Source organism: Lithobates pipiens, unplaced genomic scaffold (genome assembly GCF_037356315.1).
Source record: "Lithobates pipiens isolate NorthernLeopardFrog02 unplaced genomic scaffold, aLitPip1_a1.2 Scaffold_16, whole genome shotgun sequence".
In the NCBI taxonomy this organism is placed as follows: domain Eukaryota; kingdom Metazoa; phylum Chordata; class Amphibia; order Anura; family Ranidae; genus Lithobates; species Lithobates pipiens.
The window spans coordinates 656,260,305-656,281,007 of record NW_027507748.1 but is presented as its reverse complement, the minus strand read 5'-3'; the positions used below and the strand labels follow the sequence as shown (position 1 = coordinate 656,281,007).

Here is a 20,703-nt window from a genome sequence, read left to right as displayed (position 1 = left end):
GAAGCAGTAAAAGGAGCCAGTCAAGTGTGCTGCATTGCAAAGAACATACTGATCACTGTGCTGCTTCTCTTTTCACTGTCCACTCCCAGGGTGGGTATGGAGAGAAGAACTGTAAGTAAAAGTAAAACCACCGCAAAAAAAGTTAAAAAAAATCAGGTCACAATGCCCCATCCATTCTGGAGCAGAGCTGTGTAAATCTCAGAACTAAATGGACGGACATATAACTCTTTTAGCAGGTAAAACAGCTGCCATGTGTATTTTATCAGCTTATTTAGCTGTTTGGAGTTCAGCTTTAAACACTTTTATTTTTTTTTTTACAATGAAAATCATTTGGTTGGCTGATTCTCTATAAAGGGTCAAAAGTCAGAATAACAATCAACGCTTTTACAATAATTTGAGCTTGACATTACTCATTATGTTTCACAGGGAACATTTTTATTTCAAATTGAAAATGTTGTGAAAACTGACAGTAGCCTGTCAAAACAGTGTTACAAGTACTGCATTTAGTTTGAATACATTTGACAGATTCTAATGTTGGATAGAGATTTTAAAACCTGTTACAAATAGCTTTAAATTGCTATATAAACTATATAAACATATATAGTAACCTATATGTATATACAGCAGTATGTATGTGTGTGTATGTGTGTGTATATATATATATATATACAGTATCTCGAGTACACCCCTCACATTTTTGTAAATATTTTATTATATCTTTTCATGTGACAACACTGAAGAAATGACAATTTGATACAATGTAAAGTAGTGAGTGTACAGCTTGTATAACAGGGTAAATTTGCTGTCCCCTCAAAATATCTCCACACACAGCCATTAATGTCTAAACCTCTGGCAAAAAAAGTGAGTACACCCCTGTGATGTCCAAATTGGGCCCAAAGTGTCAATATTTTGTGTGGCCACCATTATTTTCCAGCACTGCCTTAACCCTCTTGGGTATGAAGTTCACCAGAGCTTCACAGGTTGCCACTGGAGTCCAGTCCATCTCCTTTATCCTTAGCATCTTTAGCAGGCAGTAGTCATCTTGGAGGTGTGTTTTGGATCATTATCGTGTTGGAATACTGCCCTGCGGCCCAGTCTCCAATGGGAGGGGATCATGCTCTTTTTCAGTATGTCTCAGTACATGTTGCCATTCATGGTTCCCTTAATGAAATGTATGGTGTGAGCACTGACAGGCTGACCCTCCACCCTTTCAAGCTCTGCAGGAATGCTGGCAGCACTCATACGTCTATTTGGATATGACTCTCTGGATATGACGCTGAGCAGGTGCGCTCAACTTCTTTGGTCGACCATGGCGAGGCCTGTTCTGAGTGGAACATGTCCTGTTAAACCGCTGTATGGTCTTGGCCACCATGCTGCAGCTCAGTTTCAGGGTCTTGGTAATCTTCTTATAGTCTAGGCCATCTTTATGTAGAGCAACAATTCTTTTTTTTCATATCCTCAGAGAGTTATTTGCCGTGAGGTGCCATGTTGAACTTCCAGTGACCAGTATGAGAGAGTGAGAGCGATAACACCAAATTTAACACCCCTGTTCCCCATTCACATCTGAGACCTTGTAACACTAACGAGTCACATGACACCGGGGAGGGAAAATGGCTAATTGGGCCCAATTTTGACATTTTCACTTAGGGGTGTACTCACTTATGTTGCCAGCGGTTTAGACATTAATGGCTGTGTGTTGAGTTATTTTGAGGGGACAGCAAATTTACACTGTTATACACGCTGTATACTCACTACTTTACATTGTAGCAAAGTGTAATTTCTTCAGTGTTGTCACATGAAAAGATAGAATAAAATATTTACGAAAATGTGAGGGGTGTACTCACTTTTGTGAGATACTGTATATATATATATATATATATATATATATATATATATATATATATATATATATATATGTAGCACTAACCCCCAAAGGAGCTTCTGGTTTGATTGGGCTTGCCGTTACCTTCTTCACCTCGATTTGTGCCTAGGGGTTCTTGTGGTAGATGGCCCAGAAACTTTAGAGACTGACGACAGATCCGCTTAAAGGAATTTTTATTTGCAAAAACCGTAGTTAACGAACAGTCTCTTAGTATAGGATCAGAGGCTTAGGAGGAAAGGTACTCTAATGCTGCGTACACACGTAGCCGACTATCCGGCGGACTTAGTCTGGCGAACTTCCCGCCGGACTGTCCGTCGGACTTTCCGAACGGGCTACTTGCCCACACACGGCACTTTTTCAGCGGACTAATACGGCGTACTAAGTCCGCCGTACTATCCGCCGTACTTTTGAAATGAACGGACTCACCCACACACGCAGAGGAAAGTCTGCTCATTTCAAGCGCGTCTCCAGGTAGGCAGTGCCCACGAAGGAGACGTCGCTGGCCCTGCCACCTGGTATGGACTTAAAGGGGAACCCCAATGCCTAAAAAAATCAGCGTGGGGTTCCCCCCCAGGTCCACATCAGACCCTTGTCCGAGCACGCTGGCCGGCCAGGAAAGGGGGGGACGAGCGAGCACCCCCCCCTCCTGAGCCGTACCAGGCCGCGTGCCCTCAACATGGGGGGCGCCTTGGGGAAGGGGGGGCCGTGCGCTCCCCCACCCCAAAGCACCTTGTCCCCATGTTGATGAGAACAAGGGCTTCTTCCCGACAACCCTGGCTGTTGGTTGTTGGGGTTTGCGGGCGGGGAGCTTATCGGAATCCGGGAGCCCCTGCGTTTTTTTTTTTTTACTTTTTTTCACAGGTGAATGGGTAGGGGTACATACCCCATACTCATTCACATAGGGTGGGGGGCCGGTATCCGGGGGCCCCCTTATTAAAGGGGCTCCCGGATTCCGATAAGCCCCCCGCCCGCAGACCCCGACAACCAACGGCCAGGGTTGTCGGGAAGAGGCCCTTGTCCTCATCAACATGGGGACAAGGTGCTTTGGGGTGGGGGGCGCGCGCCCCCCCTTCCCCAAGGCGCCCCCCATGTTGAGGGCATGCAGCCTGGTACGGCTCAGGAAGGGGGACGCTCGCTCGTCCCCCCCTTTCCTGGCCGGCCGGGTAGCGTGCTCGAACAAGGGTCTGATGTGGACCTGGGGGGACCCCCACGCCCATTTTTTTCGGCGTTGGGGGTTCTCCTTTAAGTCCATACCAGGTGACGGGGCATCCTTCGCTGGCCCCGCCTACCTTGAGACCCGCTCAAAATGAGCGGACTTTTCTCCGGGCGGGAAAAGTCCGTTCATTTTAAAAGTACGGCGGACTGGCATACGCACGGCCGGATTGTCCGCCGAAATGCAAGTCTGGCAGGAAGATTGGAGTGCAAAACTACTTTCTTAGTCCGCGTACTTTCGGGTAAAAAAAGTCTGCCGGAGGCTACACACGGGGGGATTGTCCGGCGGACTTGAGTTTGCCGGACTTTTCCATCCGATTGTTTGATCGTGTGTACGCGGCATAAGTGTCAAAGTCAATAATAAAGAACTTGCTTACTTCAACTAAATCTAGAGAATAGCCATTCACAGTTGGATGTTCACTCAAGTTAGAAAGCCCCTCTCTCACAAGGCCTAGCAGCCAACAAGGTGCTTAAATCAGGAATAAGTCTCTGCCACAGACCTTATTGTAGAACATGTAGGAAACTAGGACTTGCAGAACACTCGTGTGATACCTGGATCTTTCAGCCAGTTTGGCGATACCCACGAGATTGGATTCACTTAGGTACTTCAGCCCCACCAGGCTCTTGCTAAGAAGCCAACCCATACGTGGACTTCTTCTGAAGAGTCCTCACCTGGATAGCTAGGAAGTTGCTAGGCCTCTCCACGAACAGAGACAGCACCGGACCACCTCGGAATCCTTTCTTTAGCCCCGAGACATAAAGTAGCCTTCCTGGGGGCTGGTCAGGAGGACCAGGACCATAGAGTCAGAACCCCGAACTTCGTGACATCCGCATCTTAAGTACCCTCTCCCAGAAAGCACAGCAAGAGTGACCCTCCCACTGGGTTGGCTCCGAGAGAAAGTAACCTTAAAGCACCCAACCAGACCGTGGTTCCATGCCTGCCCAAAGAGACAGTGCCCCCTATGGCCAGGCTGAACACCCCATAGTCCAGTCAGACTGATGCTGAGGTCAAAATTTGGAACAATTATACCCAAACCAAACTGCAGTTTAGGTGTAACTTTAAATTTCAAAACATATAGCGTGTGCTCTTCAGGAGCCGGCGCTATATATATATATATATATATATATATATATATACTTATATTATAGCAGGGCAGCATTTTTTCACAGCAAATAGGTGCAGGTACTCACCCCTGCAGAGTCACCCCATGTCTCCTCCCCTTCCCCACCTTCGAGCACTCTCCCTGATCCCCTGCTGCCAGCAGAAATAGATCCCCACCAATAAAATACCCACCAGTAACAATAGATCCACCCCAGCAACAATAGGCCCGCCAGTAACAATAGATCTCCCAGCAGTCATCATTAATAGACCCTCTAGTAATAGACCCCTCTCTCAACATTACACCCCTTCCAGCGACATAGGACCTCCCCAGCAACATAAGAACTCCTTAGCAACAATAGATCCCCCACCAGCAACAATAGGAGTACTCCCAGAGACAATAGATCCTCCAGTATTCAGCAACAATAGACCCTCCAGAACACCCCACCACCTCTTGCAATTACATACATTCAGTGCTGGAGCGTTCCTCTACATTCCCGCTGAAAAAAAAACATGCTGTGTAGGTTCTCACTTTAATATACAGTGCCCTATGAATGTGAAAATCAAAAGTAATTTAATGTAAACCTGCATAAAATATATGTTTAGTAAATGAATCAACTTTTCTGCCTTTACTGCACACACCTTTCACCCTGATTGGTCAATATAGAGCCTGGCGGATCCCATGCATACAGGATTTTCATTGGGCAAGAAACATCCACCACTCACCCCCATGTAGCCCTGTGACAGCACTCAGACCTGATGATTGACTGCTTGTGCACCAGGTATTGATTAGTAGAAGGTTGAAGATGTCTCATGTGTTCGCCACCCAGAAGTACTTCTTTTTTGTTGGGAAAGGAAAGACATCATAGGTTGCCTACTGCAAATGCTTGACGGTTAGTTTATTAAACTTTTGGGCAGCCTTTCTCAATCTTTTTTTCTCAAAGAAACCTATAAAATGATTTTCTGGTCTCAGGGATCCACTGAAAAAATGATATCTACAGCTCACATTATGTCATTAATATCTGTAAAATATAACGATATAATATTAAAGATATTATAAATATAATACAATCATAAAAAACACAATAAAGACAATGGCACACCTAGTGTATTTGACATGATGTATAATATTTAACATTAAAAAATCTAAAAATAAAAAGAATAATTTTCAGTAATAATAAAAATAAAACGAAAAGTAATAATAATGTCCATAAAAAAAAATACCTTACATCAGCGGTCAGTGGAAAAATGGCTCCCAACATTGGTGGTCAATGAGAAGAATGTCAGTCTCGGGAAAAATTACATGGAACCCTAGAAGGTGCAGGTTTACTCCAAGTTTAATGGTCAAAGCAGTGGAGACAAAGAATGGAGGAATGCACGGTGTTTGACAGCCCTTCAGGTCAAGAGAACCTTTAGTAATGCTCAAACAAAGAAGCTTTTGAAACATTATTTTGCTCTGGGTACATGCACTAGTCTAAACACATTAAAGGTGTTTTGTTTTTACTGTCTAGACTAGCTAACACACTGCTAGATTTCTCTTTTCTATCCTTTGTGTTCTCTTTATCTACTACTAATGCTTTTTGTCGGTAGTATACTGTATAAAAAAAGATCACATACAATCAAACACTGCCTATACAGCTATATATATATATATATATATATATATATATATATATATATATATATATATATATATATATATATATATATATATATAGGTTTGATTCATTTATATTTCTAGTCTATATTGATTTAAAAAAAGGAATCCAGTGAAACCAATAGTAGATTATAGTAGAATCAATGAGTAGATAATAGAATATTTTTTATATATATATAATAAAATAATAATAGTAGCATTAAACTGCTGTAGATGCATATCATAAAATACTGTGGCAATATAAAATACAACTAAGACTACTATTGTAGAAAAAACCTTTATCGGCATATACTGTAACATGTTCCGGCGTAAAACACTCACCCCGAGTTTAGGAAGGAATTTTAAGGAAAAAAACATTTAGCAGGGAAGTTTAACCACTTCAGCCCCGAAAAAGAATTTACCCCCTTCCTGACCACTTTTTGCGATTCTGCACTGCATGGCTTTAACTGACAATTGCGCAGTCGTGCGACATGGCTCCCAAACAAAATTGACGTCCCTTTTTCCCCAGAAATAGAGCTTTCTTTTGGTGGTATTTGATCGTCTCTGCAGTTTTTATTTTTTGCGCTATAAACAAAAAAAGAGCGACAATTTTGAAAATCTTGTTATTTTTTACTTTTTGCTATAATAAATATCCCAACAATTTTTTTCCTCAGTTTAGGCCGATATGTATTCTTCTACATATTTTTGGTAAAAAAAAATCACAATAAGCGATTATTGATTGGTTTGCGCAAAAGTTATAGCGTCTACAAAATAGGGGATAGTTTTATGGCATTTTTATTAAAAAAAATTTAAACGGCGGCGATCAGCGATTTTTATCACATCGGACACATCAGACATTTTTGACACATTTTTGGGACCATTGTCATTTATACAGCAATCAGTGCTATACAAATGCACTGATTCCTGTGTAAATGACACTGGCAGTGAAGGGGTTAACCAGTAGGTGGCAGTGTAGGGGTTAAGTGTGCCCTAGGGGCGTGTTGCTAACTGTGGGGGGCGTGGTTGTGTTTTACAGATCACTGATCTCTGCTCCAATCACAGGGAGCAGAGATCAGTGTCACTGTTGCTAGGCAGAACAGGGAGATGCTTGTTTACTTTAACATTTCCCCGTTCTTCCTCTCTGTGAGGTGATCAAGTCTGCAGGACCTGCTACCGGACTCACGGAGCTTCCCACGGGAGTGCAAGCTCGCTGCCGGCGGCCCACGCGTGACCCTGCCACCTCTTAAAGGGCAACGTACAAGTACGGGATTTTGCCTGTACGTGCCCTTCTGCTGACGTATATCGGCGTGAGGCGGTCAGGAAGCGGTTAAGGGAAAAAAACTTACATTTAAATGCCCATCAATGCAGCCTTATCAGTGTCCATCTGCAGCCTTGTCCATCATTACAGAATGATCAGTGTCCATCTGCAGACTTGCCCAGTCTGATAGCCGCCTTGCCCAGTCTGATAGCCGCCTTGCCCAATCTGATTGCAGGCTTGCCCAGTCTGATTCCAGCCCTGCCCAATCTGATTGCAGCCTTGCCCAGTCTTATTGCAGCCTTGCTTGTTCAAAATTAGCGCTGCCGAGATACACAGAGCCGGATGTCCTGTGCACTCAGCTCCTCTCGGCTCCTCTCGCATTCCTGCCCAATCCTGCCACTTGGCCTGGCTCCTTGGCCTGGCGCCTATGATGAACATAACACAGGTCCAATGGCGGGATTGTGCGTGACTGCAAGTGGAGCCAAAAGCAGCCAAACCTAGCCGAGTACACTCTCGCTCCTCTCCCCTCACAATAACATGCACCCACGATTTTCCCCTGATTTTAAGGGGAACAAAAGTGCGTGTTATACGCCGACAAATACGGTACATCACTCATTATATTTGTATAAAAACTCCAATTAAAAGATTTTTTTAAGTTACTTCTACAGTGCTTCGCTTAACCATTTAATGTCCAGGAGTAATCAAAATCTTTGTGACCCGACCAGATTTCGAGGTTTTGCAGGTTTGCTCAACAATGAGAAAAGCAGTCGGTGGAAACGTTTATTTCTGTGCACAAACTTTCCCTGTGCTCAGATAACAACCTTCTCAATACCTTACAAGCGGCAACATTCCACAGAAACTGTTCCTCTAAAATTCACTAATGACTTACTACCTGCTAAAATCAATGGCAACTACTTCATACTCATACTATTAGACCTTTGTTGCTTGTGATATAGTAGACCACCTGCTCCTCTTTAAAAACCTTCACCTTGTCCTCCAAGACTCTGTTCTTTTTTGGTTCTTCTCCCACCTATCTCAGCACACCTTCAATGTCACCTACAATTCCATCTCCTCTTCTCCCCTTCCTCTTTCTATATGCTCCCTCTATTCTTTATCAAACACCTCCTCCCTTGACCAATTGATAGTCTTGCATGGCTTTGACCACCTCTCTATGACACCTTAACCACTTCAGGCCCATAAGGATTTACCCCCTTCCCGAACCAGGCCACTTTTTGTGATACGGCACTGCATTATTTTAACTGACAATTGCGCGTCGTGCAACACTGTACTCAAATAGAATGTATGTCCTTTTCTCCCCACAAATAGAGCTTTTATTTGGTGGTATTTGATCACCTCTGCAGTTTTTAATTTTTTTTGCTATAAACAAAAAGGCTGTCAATTTTGAAAAAAAACAAAACAATATTTTTTACTTTCTGTAATACAGTAAAACATACCCAATATTTTTTTTTTAAATATTGAATTTCTTCATAAATTTAGAACAATATGTATTCTGCTACAAATTTTTGGTAAAAAAACCCAAAAAAACAATAAGTGTATATTGATTGGTTTGCACAAAAGTTATAGCGTCTACAAAATAGGGGAAAGAGTTATGCCATTTTTATTATTAATTATTTTTTACTAGTAATGGTGGTGCTCAATGATTTTATGCGGGACTGCTAAATTGGGTTGAAATTGGGGTGAGTTGTTTACACAGGCAGATCCCCATTCTGTCTCTGCAGGGAACGATTGTGGGCAGCCGGCAGACATTGAGTCTGCCAGACCCACTGATTGGCTCCCCTGCTGGCCTATCAATGCACCCAAAGAACCATGTGCACGTAACGCTGTACGCCTACGGCGAATTGCGCAGCCAGAGCCTACCTGCGCCAGTATAACTGCCGCGGCTGGTCAGCAGGAGGTTAATCTATCTCTCTACTCCTAAGCACACCCCTTCATTCTTCTTAAACAAGCTGATAATATTTCTCTGCCCCCCACCCTCTTTTTTTAACATTTCCATAACATTTCCATTGTGATCAATAGCACAGCTATTAATCCCTTCCCTTATGCCAGGGTGCTAGGTGTGATCCTTGACTTAAAACTGCCCTTCTGGCCCCATAGCCCCATATCCAATCATTGTACATATCTCGCATCCTTCACCTCTGTAACATTTCCAAAATAGGACATTTTTTACCAATCACACTATCCAGCTAAAGTTTTACTTCCTTTTTATTTCTCACAACAATGTCCTCTTTATTTGGGGTATCTCTACACAAATAAATTCAATATGCTAAGAACAACAAAGCCCTCCACAATTCTACCCCGAGCTACATCACCAGCCTCATCTCAAAATATCACCCAAACCATGCTCTGTGCTCCTTCCAAAACCTTCTACTCTAGCTTCCTCATCACCTTCTCCTATGGTTACTTCATCATAGCCTCTTCCTTCCTCTGCAATTCTTCATTCCAACCCGTGCAGCTGTCTCCTATTCTGTCCACCTCTAGATGATACCTGAAAACTCATCTCTTTAGGGAAGCCTATCGAGCTTTTACCTAACAACTGAACCATTTACCTTCTCCATCAACACCTCCCAACACATTTACTTTTATATATCACTTGCTGATCCCTTTGAAATTATAAGCTCACATGAACAGGTCTCTCCTAACCCTCTTGCCTTAGGTTGCATTGTTACTGTACTGTCTCCCTTTATATTGTAATACACTGCACCAGTGGCGTAACTAGAACCTTCTGGGCCATGAATGGCCCCCCAACCCCCAGTCGGAGCCCTTCCCTTCAAGCCTGGGGCCATTCCTTCCTGTCCTGGGGTCCTCCCCACTGATCCTGGGGTCCTTTTTTTACCCTTTCACATGTCCTGCAGCAGGCCCATTCCTGCCCAGGGGCGGTGATGGAATGCCAGGGCCCATTTGCAAGTGCGACCTTTGCTACCCTGGTAATTTTTAATTTTGCCACTGGTGTAAGTAGTTTTTTTTTACCATTTTATTGTATGTATATTTTTTACAATTTTATTTTTATTATTTTTTACAAATTTTTTTAAGAGCCCCATTGGGGGACTTTGAAATATCAGGGGTCTAAACAGACGTCTGATGTTTCGTCTTTGAGAATAGGGATTGGGGACACAGCCCTCAATTTCCATCTCTGCAGTCTCAGCTGCACAGTTTACGGTTTACGGCGGCGCATGCTCTGAAGCAAGTACAAGACGTAAGCTATTGGCTACTGGCTATTGAACTTGCGTTTTCTAGTCTCGTCGTACGTGCCGTACGTTACCGCGTTTTTGGCGGTCGGACTTTGGTGTGATCATGTGTATTCAAGACAGCTTGAGCGGAATTCTGTCGGAAATCCGTCGGAAAAACCTTCAGAGTTTATTCCGACGGAAAAACCTTCAGAGTTTATTCCGACGGAAAAACCTGTCATGTGTACACGGCATAACAGAACATACAAAACCCAAAGGTGAGTAACAACAGAGTTAGAAACTATAATAGTGAGCTCATCAAGAGTTACAAGAAGCTGGACTTTAATTATAAATTAATTATCATATCTGGGGGACAGATCCTTTTAAATTTGGTGTGGTTTGATCTATTGTATAAAATAAGTGGCTGAATTTTTTTGTTTATTGATCATTAATCATGCTTTCAGCTGTGCCAGGGAATATACTGTAAGCATGGCTAAATAAGAAATAGTAGCAGATGGGATACATTGTTTAAAAGCACGTACAAGTATACAGTAGTTAAACTTAGTATTAGAAGAGGATAAGTAGAAGCCAGTAAACAATAAAAGCAAATGTAATATATATCCTTTGGCCAAGAATTACTTATGCCGGCACCATAGACAGGAGTGCCATAGTATAATTAAATCCTTCACCGGTGACAGCAGGCTTTGCTGGTTCTTCTTTTCCATTAAAACACAGATTTTATTTCCTTTATGTACTTTGGGGTTTTAGAAGTTGAAAATTGCTGTTATCCCCAACAGATTCACACTGTTGAGATTAGTAGAGATGAATGATAAAGAGCCATGGCACATATTATACATGTCTAGAGAATTGATAATGAATACATTTTGGATTGTATGATTGGACTGTGTATTGAAGTCCTTATATGTTAATAGTTTCTATTTTAGGAAGGTAGTACTGTACTTTAGAAGGTGATAATGGAACAGTTTATGGTTCCTTTTGACCTACTAAATGGGAATAATAACCCTTTCTAATATACCCATGGTTGCCATATCTTGCACTAATAAGCTGTATGCAATCTGGATAGATGGCTTTATGTTTATGATATAGAGTACTGTTGCAGTGCATTGCAGGGCCATCCACTTAGAACAATACAGTAGATGTCAATGGAACATACCATACTGCACTGCAATAAAACGGTCGTATGTCTGTTTTTTGTTCCATTTCTGTGTGTTAGAATCCCATTATTGCAACACAAGTTAATGCAGCTGTGCACTAACATACATACGGTTAGGCATACTATAGCTCCCAACTGTCCCTGATTTCGAGCTGCATTTTATTCTCTCTCTCTGTATAATGTTTGGGGGTTCTAAGTAATTTTCTAGCAAAAAAAAATGTTTTTTACTTGTAAACAACAAATCTCAGAAAGAGGCTCGGTCCTTAAGTGGTTAAGGACGTGGCGGCCAGCTTCCCGGCCCGCTCCTTAAAAACCAGCTATTCTTCACACAGAATTCGAATTGGTTGGTTATTTTTTGACCTAATTGTTCCAAAAATTTGGAATTCATTACAAAATTTATAAATGAAACAAAATTAAATGAAATTAAACTAAACAAATTCTGAAACAAATCAATGAAGCTAAATTAGTAACATAATAAATCTACCCGGAACTAAATTAACCACTTGCAGACCGGACCATTTTGCTGGTCAAAGACCAGACCACTTTTTGCAATTCGGCACTGTGTCGCTTTAACTGACAATTGCGCGGTCGTGCGACGTGGCTCCCAAACAAAATTGACGTCCTTTTTTCCCACAAATAGAGCTTTCTTTTGGTGGTATTTGATCACCCCTGTGGTTTTTATTGTTTGCGCTATAAACAAAAATAGAGCGACAATTTTGAAAAAAACGCATTATTTTTTACTTTTTGTTATAATAAATATCCCCCAAAAATATATAAAAAAACATTTTTTCCCCTCAGTTTAGGCCGATATGTATTCTTCTACATATTTTTGGTAAAAAAAATCGCAATAAGCGATTATTGATTGGTTTGCGCAAAAGTTATAGCGTTTACAAAATAGGGATAGTTTTATAGCATTTTTATTAATAATTTTTTATTATTTTTTTTTTACTAGTAATGGCGGCGATCAGCGATTTTTATTGTGACTGCGACATTGTGGGGGACCCATCGGACATTTTTGACACATTTTTGGGACCATTGTCATTTATACAGTAATCACTGCTATATAAATGCAGTGATTCCTGTGTAAATGACACTGGCAGTGAAAGGGTTAACCAGTGGGTGGCAGTGTAGGGGTTAAGTGTTCCTAGGGGTGTGTTACTAACTGTGGGGGGGTTGGGCTTTCATTTAGTGAACACTGATCTCTGCTCCAATCACATGGAGCAGAGATCAGCGTCACTAGTTGCTAGGCAGAATGGAGAAATGTTGTTTACACAGCTTTTTCTCCATTCGGCCGCTCCGTGAGACGATCGCGGGGATGCCCGCGGCGATCGAGTCCGCGGGTCCCGCGACCGGACTCACGGGGGTCCCGACCAGCGTGGGAGCGCGCCGTCGGCGGCGTGCTCCCGATGGCAGGGCGGCATTGAATATTGGACGTACCTGTATGCCAATATGCCTGCCCGTGCCATTCTGTCGACGTACATCGTCGTGCGCTGGTCGGGAAGTGGTTAAACACATTTTTCCATTCTGCACATGTCTATGCGCAAACACATGCATTTGAATTTCTTTGCTTTGGTTCTTCATTGTACATGTTGACATAGGAGTGCCCCCCCTCCCCCACATTGCTCTGCTCCATTGCATGCATTTAAACTTCTTTGCCAGCAATGGCAACGCATTTCAATAGGTCGCCTACCAGTCTTGTCACTGCCCTTCTTGCCAACGTCATCATGAACAGTGAAGGACCTGCAGCCACCAGTGGTCTGCATTGCACATGGTGATGTAGGAATGTCCACCTACATTCAAGTGTGGTATAGAGGAGGACCATAGCGCTGGCTGCTTTGGGACTGTGGAGTATGCTGGAGTTAGATCATCACCCTGACATAATTGTTATGATTTACCAATTGTTCAAAGTTCCACTTTAAGATAATCACTACATTCAGAAAAAGAAAAAGTTCCTGTAAGCCTAATAATGGCTACCCACATAGTATACCACATAGTATACCTCAGCACACTGACTGTTAGTTGGTTAACATTATTAGTTTGTAATAATATCACAGAAAAGAACCTTGGTGAGGACTGGAATTTGTATTTATGACTGGATATAATAGAGGGGTAATTATCCTACCTCTGTCCATTGGGTGCGCGATGTGGATTTCTAGCAGGTTTCAGGCCTGAACACAACGGAATTGGCGTTCTCTGCATGATATATTTGGTATTTTTCTCCCTGTTTTTAGATTGAAACGTATAGTGAGTCTGTGAAAGGTCACAGATCCGTGGCCTCTGTCTAAATCTCCAATCTGGTGTTCTACCTTTGTATTAAGGCATAACAGGCAATTTTTCTATTTCTTAATCCGCAGGTCATGTTGAGACAAGAAGGTCACAGCAACAGCCAAGTCATCCAAACACAGACAACATCAGCAGTGGTTCTGCTGCCGGACTCCGGCTTTTATATCATAGAGGTGCGAGCCGTTAGTGAAGGCGGAGATGGGACAGCCAGCTCTCAAATCAGAGTGCCGTCTTATTCAGGTAAGTTCGGAGTCAGAATACTTTGTATTGTAGATTTGTACTTATTTACTGAAACTTAACATGAGCTTCCAAACAATCCGATTCCTCCAGAGATTTCTTCTGTACGGGATGGGAATGTCAGGCAAATTCCTGTGTACTGTAACACTAAGAGCTTATACATAAAGGCAATTTTAGTTTGTTTTATGCAGCTTTTAACTACTTAAGGACAGGAAGGTTTCACCCCCTTAATGACTTGGCCATTTTTTGTGATACTGCACTGCCTTATTTTAACTGACAATTGCGCAGTCGTGCAACTCTGTACCCAAATGTCCTTTCCACCCTCACAAATAGAGCTTTCTTTTGGTGGTATTTGATCACCTCTGTGGTTTTTATTTTTTGTGCTAGAAACAATATATGATATGACGCTGAGCATGTGCACTCAACTTCTTTGGTCGACCATGGTGAGGCCTGTTCTGAGTGGAACCTGTCCTGTTAAACCGCTGTATGGTCTTGGCCACCGTGCTGCAGCTCACTTTCAGGGTCTTGGCAATATTCTTATAGCCTAGGTCATCTTTATGTAGAGCAACAATTCTTTTTTTCAGATTCTCAGAGAGTTCTTTGCCATGAGCTGCCATGTTGAACTTGCAGTGACCAGTATGAGAGAGTGAGAGCTATAACATAAAATTTAACACTCCTGCTTTCCATTCACACCTGAGACTTTGTAACACTAACAAGTCACATGATACTGGGGAGAAAATGGCTAATTTGGATATTTTCACTTAGGGGTGTACTAACTTTTGTTGCCAGCGGTTTAGACATTAATGGCTGTGTGTTAAATTATTTTGAGGGGAAATAAAATTTACAATGTTATACAAGCTGTACACTCACTACTTTACATTGTAGCAAAGTGTCATTTCTTCAGTGTTGTCACATGAAAAGATAAAATAGAATATAAAAAGAAATTTGAGGGGTGTACTCACTTTTGTGAGATACAATATATATATATATATATATATATATATATATATATATATATATAGTGTATGTGTTTTTTGTTATACACATACATTTTGATAAGTTGTTGACTATGACAACGCCACAACACATATTAGCATATTAGAATGATTTGAACACAGGGACCAAATGGAACCTAAAAACAGTGATGCACACCTCTAAATGAAATAAAGTTCATTCACCTGGTTTTAAACGTGCCCCATTACACGGGATTCCATTTACAAAGCTGCTCCATTATTGTGACTTGATGTATCAAATGAGACATTACCTATTACATGCCTATTCCAGAGCACTGTAAAAGTGCGTGATGAATACACAATGAGCCATGAATGTTCTGTAATGAGTAGAGAGGTGTCGGCTTTGAATTTGCATTATGTCTGATCGGAAATTTCCCAGTAAACATGGCAAAGTGCTCTAATAGATCATTTTGTTCTACACATGTAAATGAGTCTGTGCTTCTTGTATCATTTAGTCCAGCTGATGAATGAAGCCTTTGAGATATTGTTTAATAGCCCTGATCAGAATCAGAATAATATCCACCTGACAGCACAATACCCAGGCCAGAGCTCTGTGCATCGTGGTCCATAGATCCTTTACTTTTGGTACTTTTTTCACTATTGGACCCTCATTTAAAGCTTCCAAATAATTGTTTAAATACATAAACACCATAACATGACCACTTATCTAATATTGAGTAGGTCCCCCTTTTTTCCACCAAAACAACCCTGACCTGTCTGAAAAAAGGTTGAGAAACACTATTTTAGACGTACTAAGAATTCCTGTATTTTAATAAAAATGTGTTGGTAACCCTGATTTATCACGGCCGGAGGCCCCTCCTGCTGGGGGACAAGATATAGTATGCACACACCTGTAACATGGAGAGACTCCACCATATTTGGTTATATACATCTCTCTAGGCCTTCACAATTCTGGCACACAGCACAGTCCTGCTTCCCAGGGCAGGGGACCTGATTTTTCTCTGCTGCTGTTAACAGCTTGTTACAGGTCTTGTATCTCCCCACTGGAAAGTGAAAGGAAACTGTAGACTGCTGAGCTTGTTTCTCTGTTCTCAAGCCAATATGACCTTGCTAGATCATGAGCATTGCAGCATAACTAATTGGCTCATTGTGCCGATTCTTTCTCTCCCAGTATGCAAAAGGATGATACCAAGTCTAATATAGGTAATCACACTAAAATAAAACCACAGATATTCTCCGCTCTACCAAAGTTACATAGTTAGTAAGGTTGGATAAAGACACCAGTCCATCCAGTTCAACCTGAAGTGGGTGTCTGCAATTGTCCCCATCCCTGTACATTGTGTCTCATTAAGATGCTCCTCCATTATATATTATTTTATTTAAGGTACCCATATGGCACCATCAATTTACACAGAGCTCCACACATACAGTGCACACTTACATTGGCCCCTACCCTTAAGGAACCCACAATCCAAGTCCCCCAACTCACATTCATATATTAGGGCCAATTATGGACAGAAACCAATTAACCTACCAGCATGTCTTTGGAGTGAAGGACGAAACCTGAGTACCTGGAGGAAACCCACACAGGCACAGGGAGAACATACAAACTCCAGGGAGGTAGTGTCCTAGTTGAGGATTAGAACCAGCGACCCTGTTTACTGCTAGGCGAGAGTGCCACCCATTACACCACTGTGCCGCTCAAAATACTTAAATAGCTACTGTATGTGTGAAAAAGCACATTTTGGTCGGAATGTTTGCTGTACAAAGCATATATATATATATATATATATATATATATATATATATATATATATATATATATATATATATATATATAATATTTTATAGGAGTGGTTGAGTATACACGGGAGTTTCAAATATTTATTTTTTAATTTATTGCTGTGAACAATTTATATTTTTTTTTGGCTAGTTTATGTTGATTATAGCACTACACTTTTGTAGATATAAAATGTAGGTTTTTTTTTTTTTTTTTTTTTTTTTATATTTTATTGAGTTTTCACAAAATACAGGGCAGTGCAAACATAAGTCACATTTCCCAAAACAGAATAATGACAATTATCAGAAGTGGATCTGAACAAGATAAACATCGAGTAAAATACTGATGCCTCAATGTTGGGAAAAATAAACAATGAAAATAGGGAATATATGCGATACGGTCCAAGAAAGATGTCATATTAAGAGATATAGGAGCCAAAGTAATGATAAAGGAAGTGGAAAGGGTAGGGAAAGGAGAATTGGTTATTGTGGGAAAGCCTAGTTGAATATATACCTGTCTCCGGTCACCCCTAGAGGGCTCTGACTGTGACCGGAGAATGTGCAAATGTAGGTTTTTATATCGCTTGCTTTTAAACAAATATACTTAATGATGCAATAATGAATACAGGGCTGTTTTAGCTTCTGAATATTTTTTCACATAAGTCAGAGGTGTCCAACCTGTGGCCCATAGGAATGCGGCCCAACACAAAATTGTAAACTTACTTAAAAATGTAAAATTTTTGGGGGGAATTTTTCTTAAAAATGCATTTGACAGTGTCTCTTTACTGGACTTTTATAAGTTTTATCTTCCCAAAGAAAACTATCCTACTCGTCACAATCACACCTTATTCATGTCATCAGTTTTCGGCAGCACCTATATTTGTGAGCAGCTAAAGGGCAAGATTAGAACCAAAATATCTGATAAGCATCTTGAAAATCCATTGCGAATTGCTACTAAACCCATCAAACCAGATACTGATGCCTTAAAAACAGTGTCAAATATCTCACTACTTTTATGTTGCCCTAGTCTATTTTATATGTGGCCCAAGACATGTCCCCTTCTTTCCAATGTGGCCCAGGAAGGTCAAAAGATTGGACACCCCTGACATAAGTATTTGGGTGGTTGAAGTTAAGGAGCATTTCATTTATTATTTATTTGTCTATCTTTATTTATTTCTGTCTTGTTTATATATGCCTAATATTCAGCTTTATAGATAGTGATTTTCTTTTGCCTCACCTCCAGCTTTTCTGTTCCATAATTCTTTCAGATTTTTATTTTTATCCGTTGACTATACGTAACATATTTTTTTTTTATTTATTTTTTTAGGTATAACAAATGCGCAGTCTACACTACACAATATTTCAGCCTCTTCGTCTTCTTTAACTTTCCTGTTGGTACTGGTTGTTCCAACGACATCATGGTGAAGATGGATTCTTTTTTATTGGTTTTGTATTGATGACATGATCATAGTTACTGGCTCTGTGAAAACATTGGAAGCCTGGACCTAACTGAAACACCCAAAGACTACATCAAAAACAAAAACAGCAACAAAAAAAGAACTGGAGATATATCGCAAATTTTTGGTTTCTTTTTTTTTATAAAAAATGATATATATATATATGTATAAATAGACTTTGCAAATAGCCTTTATGAGCTTCTGTAAAGAAAATGGTACAGTAACTGTAAATGCTCTGGGTTTTGTTTTTGTTTTTTTTTTTGTTTTTTTTTAAATAATTTCTTAGCAAATTACTGGAGCAAATACCTTGACCTTGTTGAAGCAGTGGTGTGAAATGCATATGTGGAATTGAATGATATGATATGATTTACAGGTATAGATCTGGTGTTATGTACACTCTTGTTATGTTCTGATAAAATACAGATGTAAACGGCAAAAAAAATTACAGATAATGTATGACATGTTAATTATCAGCTGCATTCATGAAGCTAGTTTCACTGTAACTTAGGAGACGTGTTCTCTTGATTAAAGCACTTAGAAGGTTTGGTTTTCAAAATAAATGATATTTTGTTTTTTTTGAAGAACATGATTTGTAAATAAGACTAAAATGAATCAGCCTTAATACCGTCAGTTATTGAGCATAGTCATGCAATGATAATTGTCTGATCCGGCCAATCGTAATTGTATGGGGAAATATAGTTTTGTCTATTGGTCACCATTAACCCCTGCAGGTACACCAAACCAGCTAAGCACAGGGAAGCAATCTGCTGCCGAGGATGTTTTTTTCCTGACCAATCACTATTGTTCTAGTAAGGTAAGACCAACGATAGGAGCGTCTGCTCAGGGACTAAACAGACATATTTTCCCAGTGTGACTGTTTGTGCTACATACAGTGTTCTTATATAAGGCTTGTGTGGCAGTCATGTCCTCTTATGTTGTATATACACTAAATTGTCAAAAGTATTGGGATACCTGTCTTTACATGAACTTTAATGGCATCCCAGTATTAGTCTGTAGGGTTCAGTGTTGAGTTGGCCCACCCTTTGCAGTGATAACAGCTTCAACTCTTCTGGGAAGGCTGTCCACAAGGTTTAGGAGTGTGTCTATAGGAATGTTTGACCATTCTTCCAGAAGTGCATTTGTGAGGTCAGGCAAATTTTTACAAATACCATACTGGTGACCCTACAATAGGGATAAAACTTTTTGTGGAAGGGAGTTTAACAAGACACGTGGCCACTCATTAACATTAGAGGAAAAGAGGTTTACCCTTAAACTACGTAGAGGGTTTTTTACTGTAAGAGCGGCAAGGATGTGGAATTCCCGTCCACAGGTGGTGATCTCAACGGGGAGCATCAATAGTTTCAAAAAACTATTAAGTAAGCACCTGAACAACCGCAACATACAGGGATATACAATGGAAGACATATAATCACACACATAGGTTGGACTTGATGGACTTGTGTCTTTTTTCAACCTCACCTATTATGTAACTATGTAACTATGTGGAGGAGAAGGCCTGCTTCACAGTCTCCGCTCTAATTCATCCAAAGGTGTTCTATTGGATCGAGGTCAGGACCTGTGCAGGCCAGTCAAGTTCCTTCACCCAAGTTCGTGCATCCATGTCTTTATGGACCTTGCTTTGTGCATTGGTGCGCAGTGATGTTGGAACAGGACGGAGCCATCCCCAAACTGTTTCCACAAAGTTGGGAGCATAAAACTGTCTAAAATGTTTTGGTATGCTGACACCTTAAGAGTTCCCTGCACTGGAACTAAGGGCCAAGCTCAACCTCTGAAAAACAACCCCGCCCCATAATCCCCCCATCCACCAAAGTATTTAGACCAGTGCACAAAGCAAGGTCCTTGACCTTAACCCAGTAGAACACCTTTGGGATGAATTAGAGAGGAGATTGCAAGCCAGGCCTTCTCCTGCACATCAGTGCCTAACCTCATAAATGTGCTTCTGGAAGAATGGTCGCACATAGACACACTCCTAAACCTTGTGGACAGCCTTCCTAGAAGAGTTTAAGCTGTTATAGCTGCAAAGGGTGGGCCAACTCAATATTGAACCCTACGGACTAAGATTGGGATGCCAATAAAGTTAATGTGTGTGTAAAGGCAGGCGTACTAATAATTTTGACAATACAGTGTCTATATATATATATATATATATATATATATATATATATATATACGTATATATATATATATATATATATATATATATATATATATAGGGACTTCTTTACTTTACATTGTACATGATAAGAACCCTAAATGTTAATTACAAATAATTTATAAATTCTAGACATGCATACAAATACCTTATTTATTTATAATTTAAGACAAACTCTACTCCAGTAAATGGGTAGGGAATCTTGTGGACCAGAAGGGACAGGTCTATCTTTTTGGCTGTAGAAACAAGATTACTGGGGGCAACAATTGTGAACCAAAACAGTCCTTTTATCAGTTCACAAAACAGTTAACAATTCCCTAAACAGACATATTAAATACTCCTTGTTCCCCTTTG

The 20,703-nt window shown here is 40.8% G+C and overlaps 1 protein-coding gene across 1 annotated transcript in view; it reads left to right on the top strand.

Annotated features, from left to right (window-relative positions):
* CNTN5 (contactin 5) overlaps window positions 1–18,798 on the top strand; it is a 780,450-nt gene extending 761,652 nt beyond the window's left edge. The window contains exons 21-22 of the mRNA XM_077484405.1: window positions 13,801–13,969; window positions 18,047–18,798. Coding sequence (XP_077340531.1) covers window positions 13,801–13,969; window positions 18,047–18,144 — 267 coding nt within the window. The 3' untranslated portion in view covers window positions 18,145–18,798. The remainder of the gene's footprint in view (window positions 1–13,800; window positions 13,970–18,046) is intronic.
* The last annotated feature ends 1,905 nt before the right edge of the window (window positions 18,799–20,703 follow it).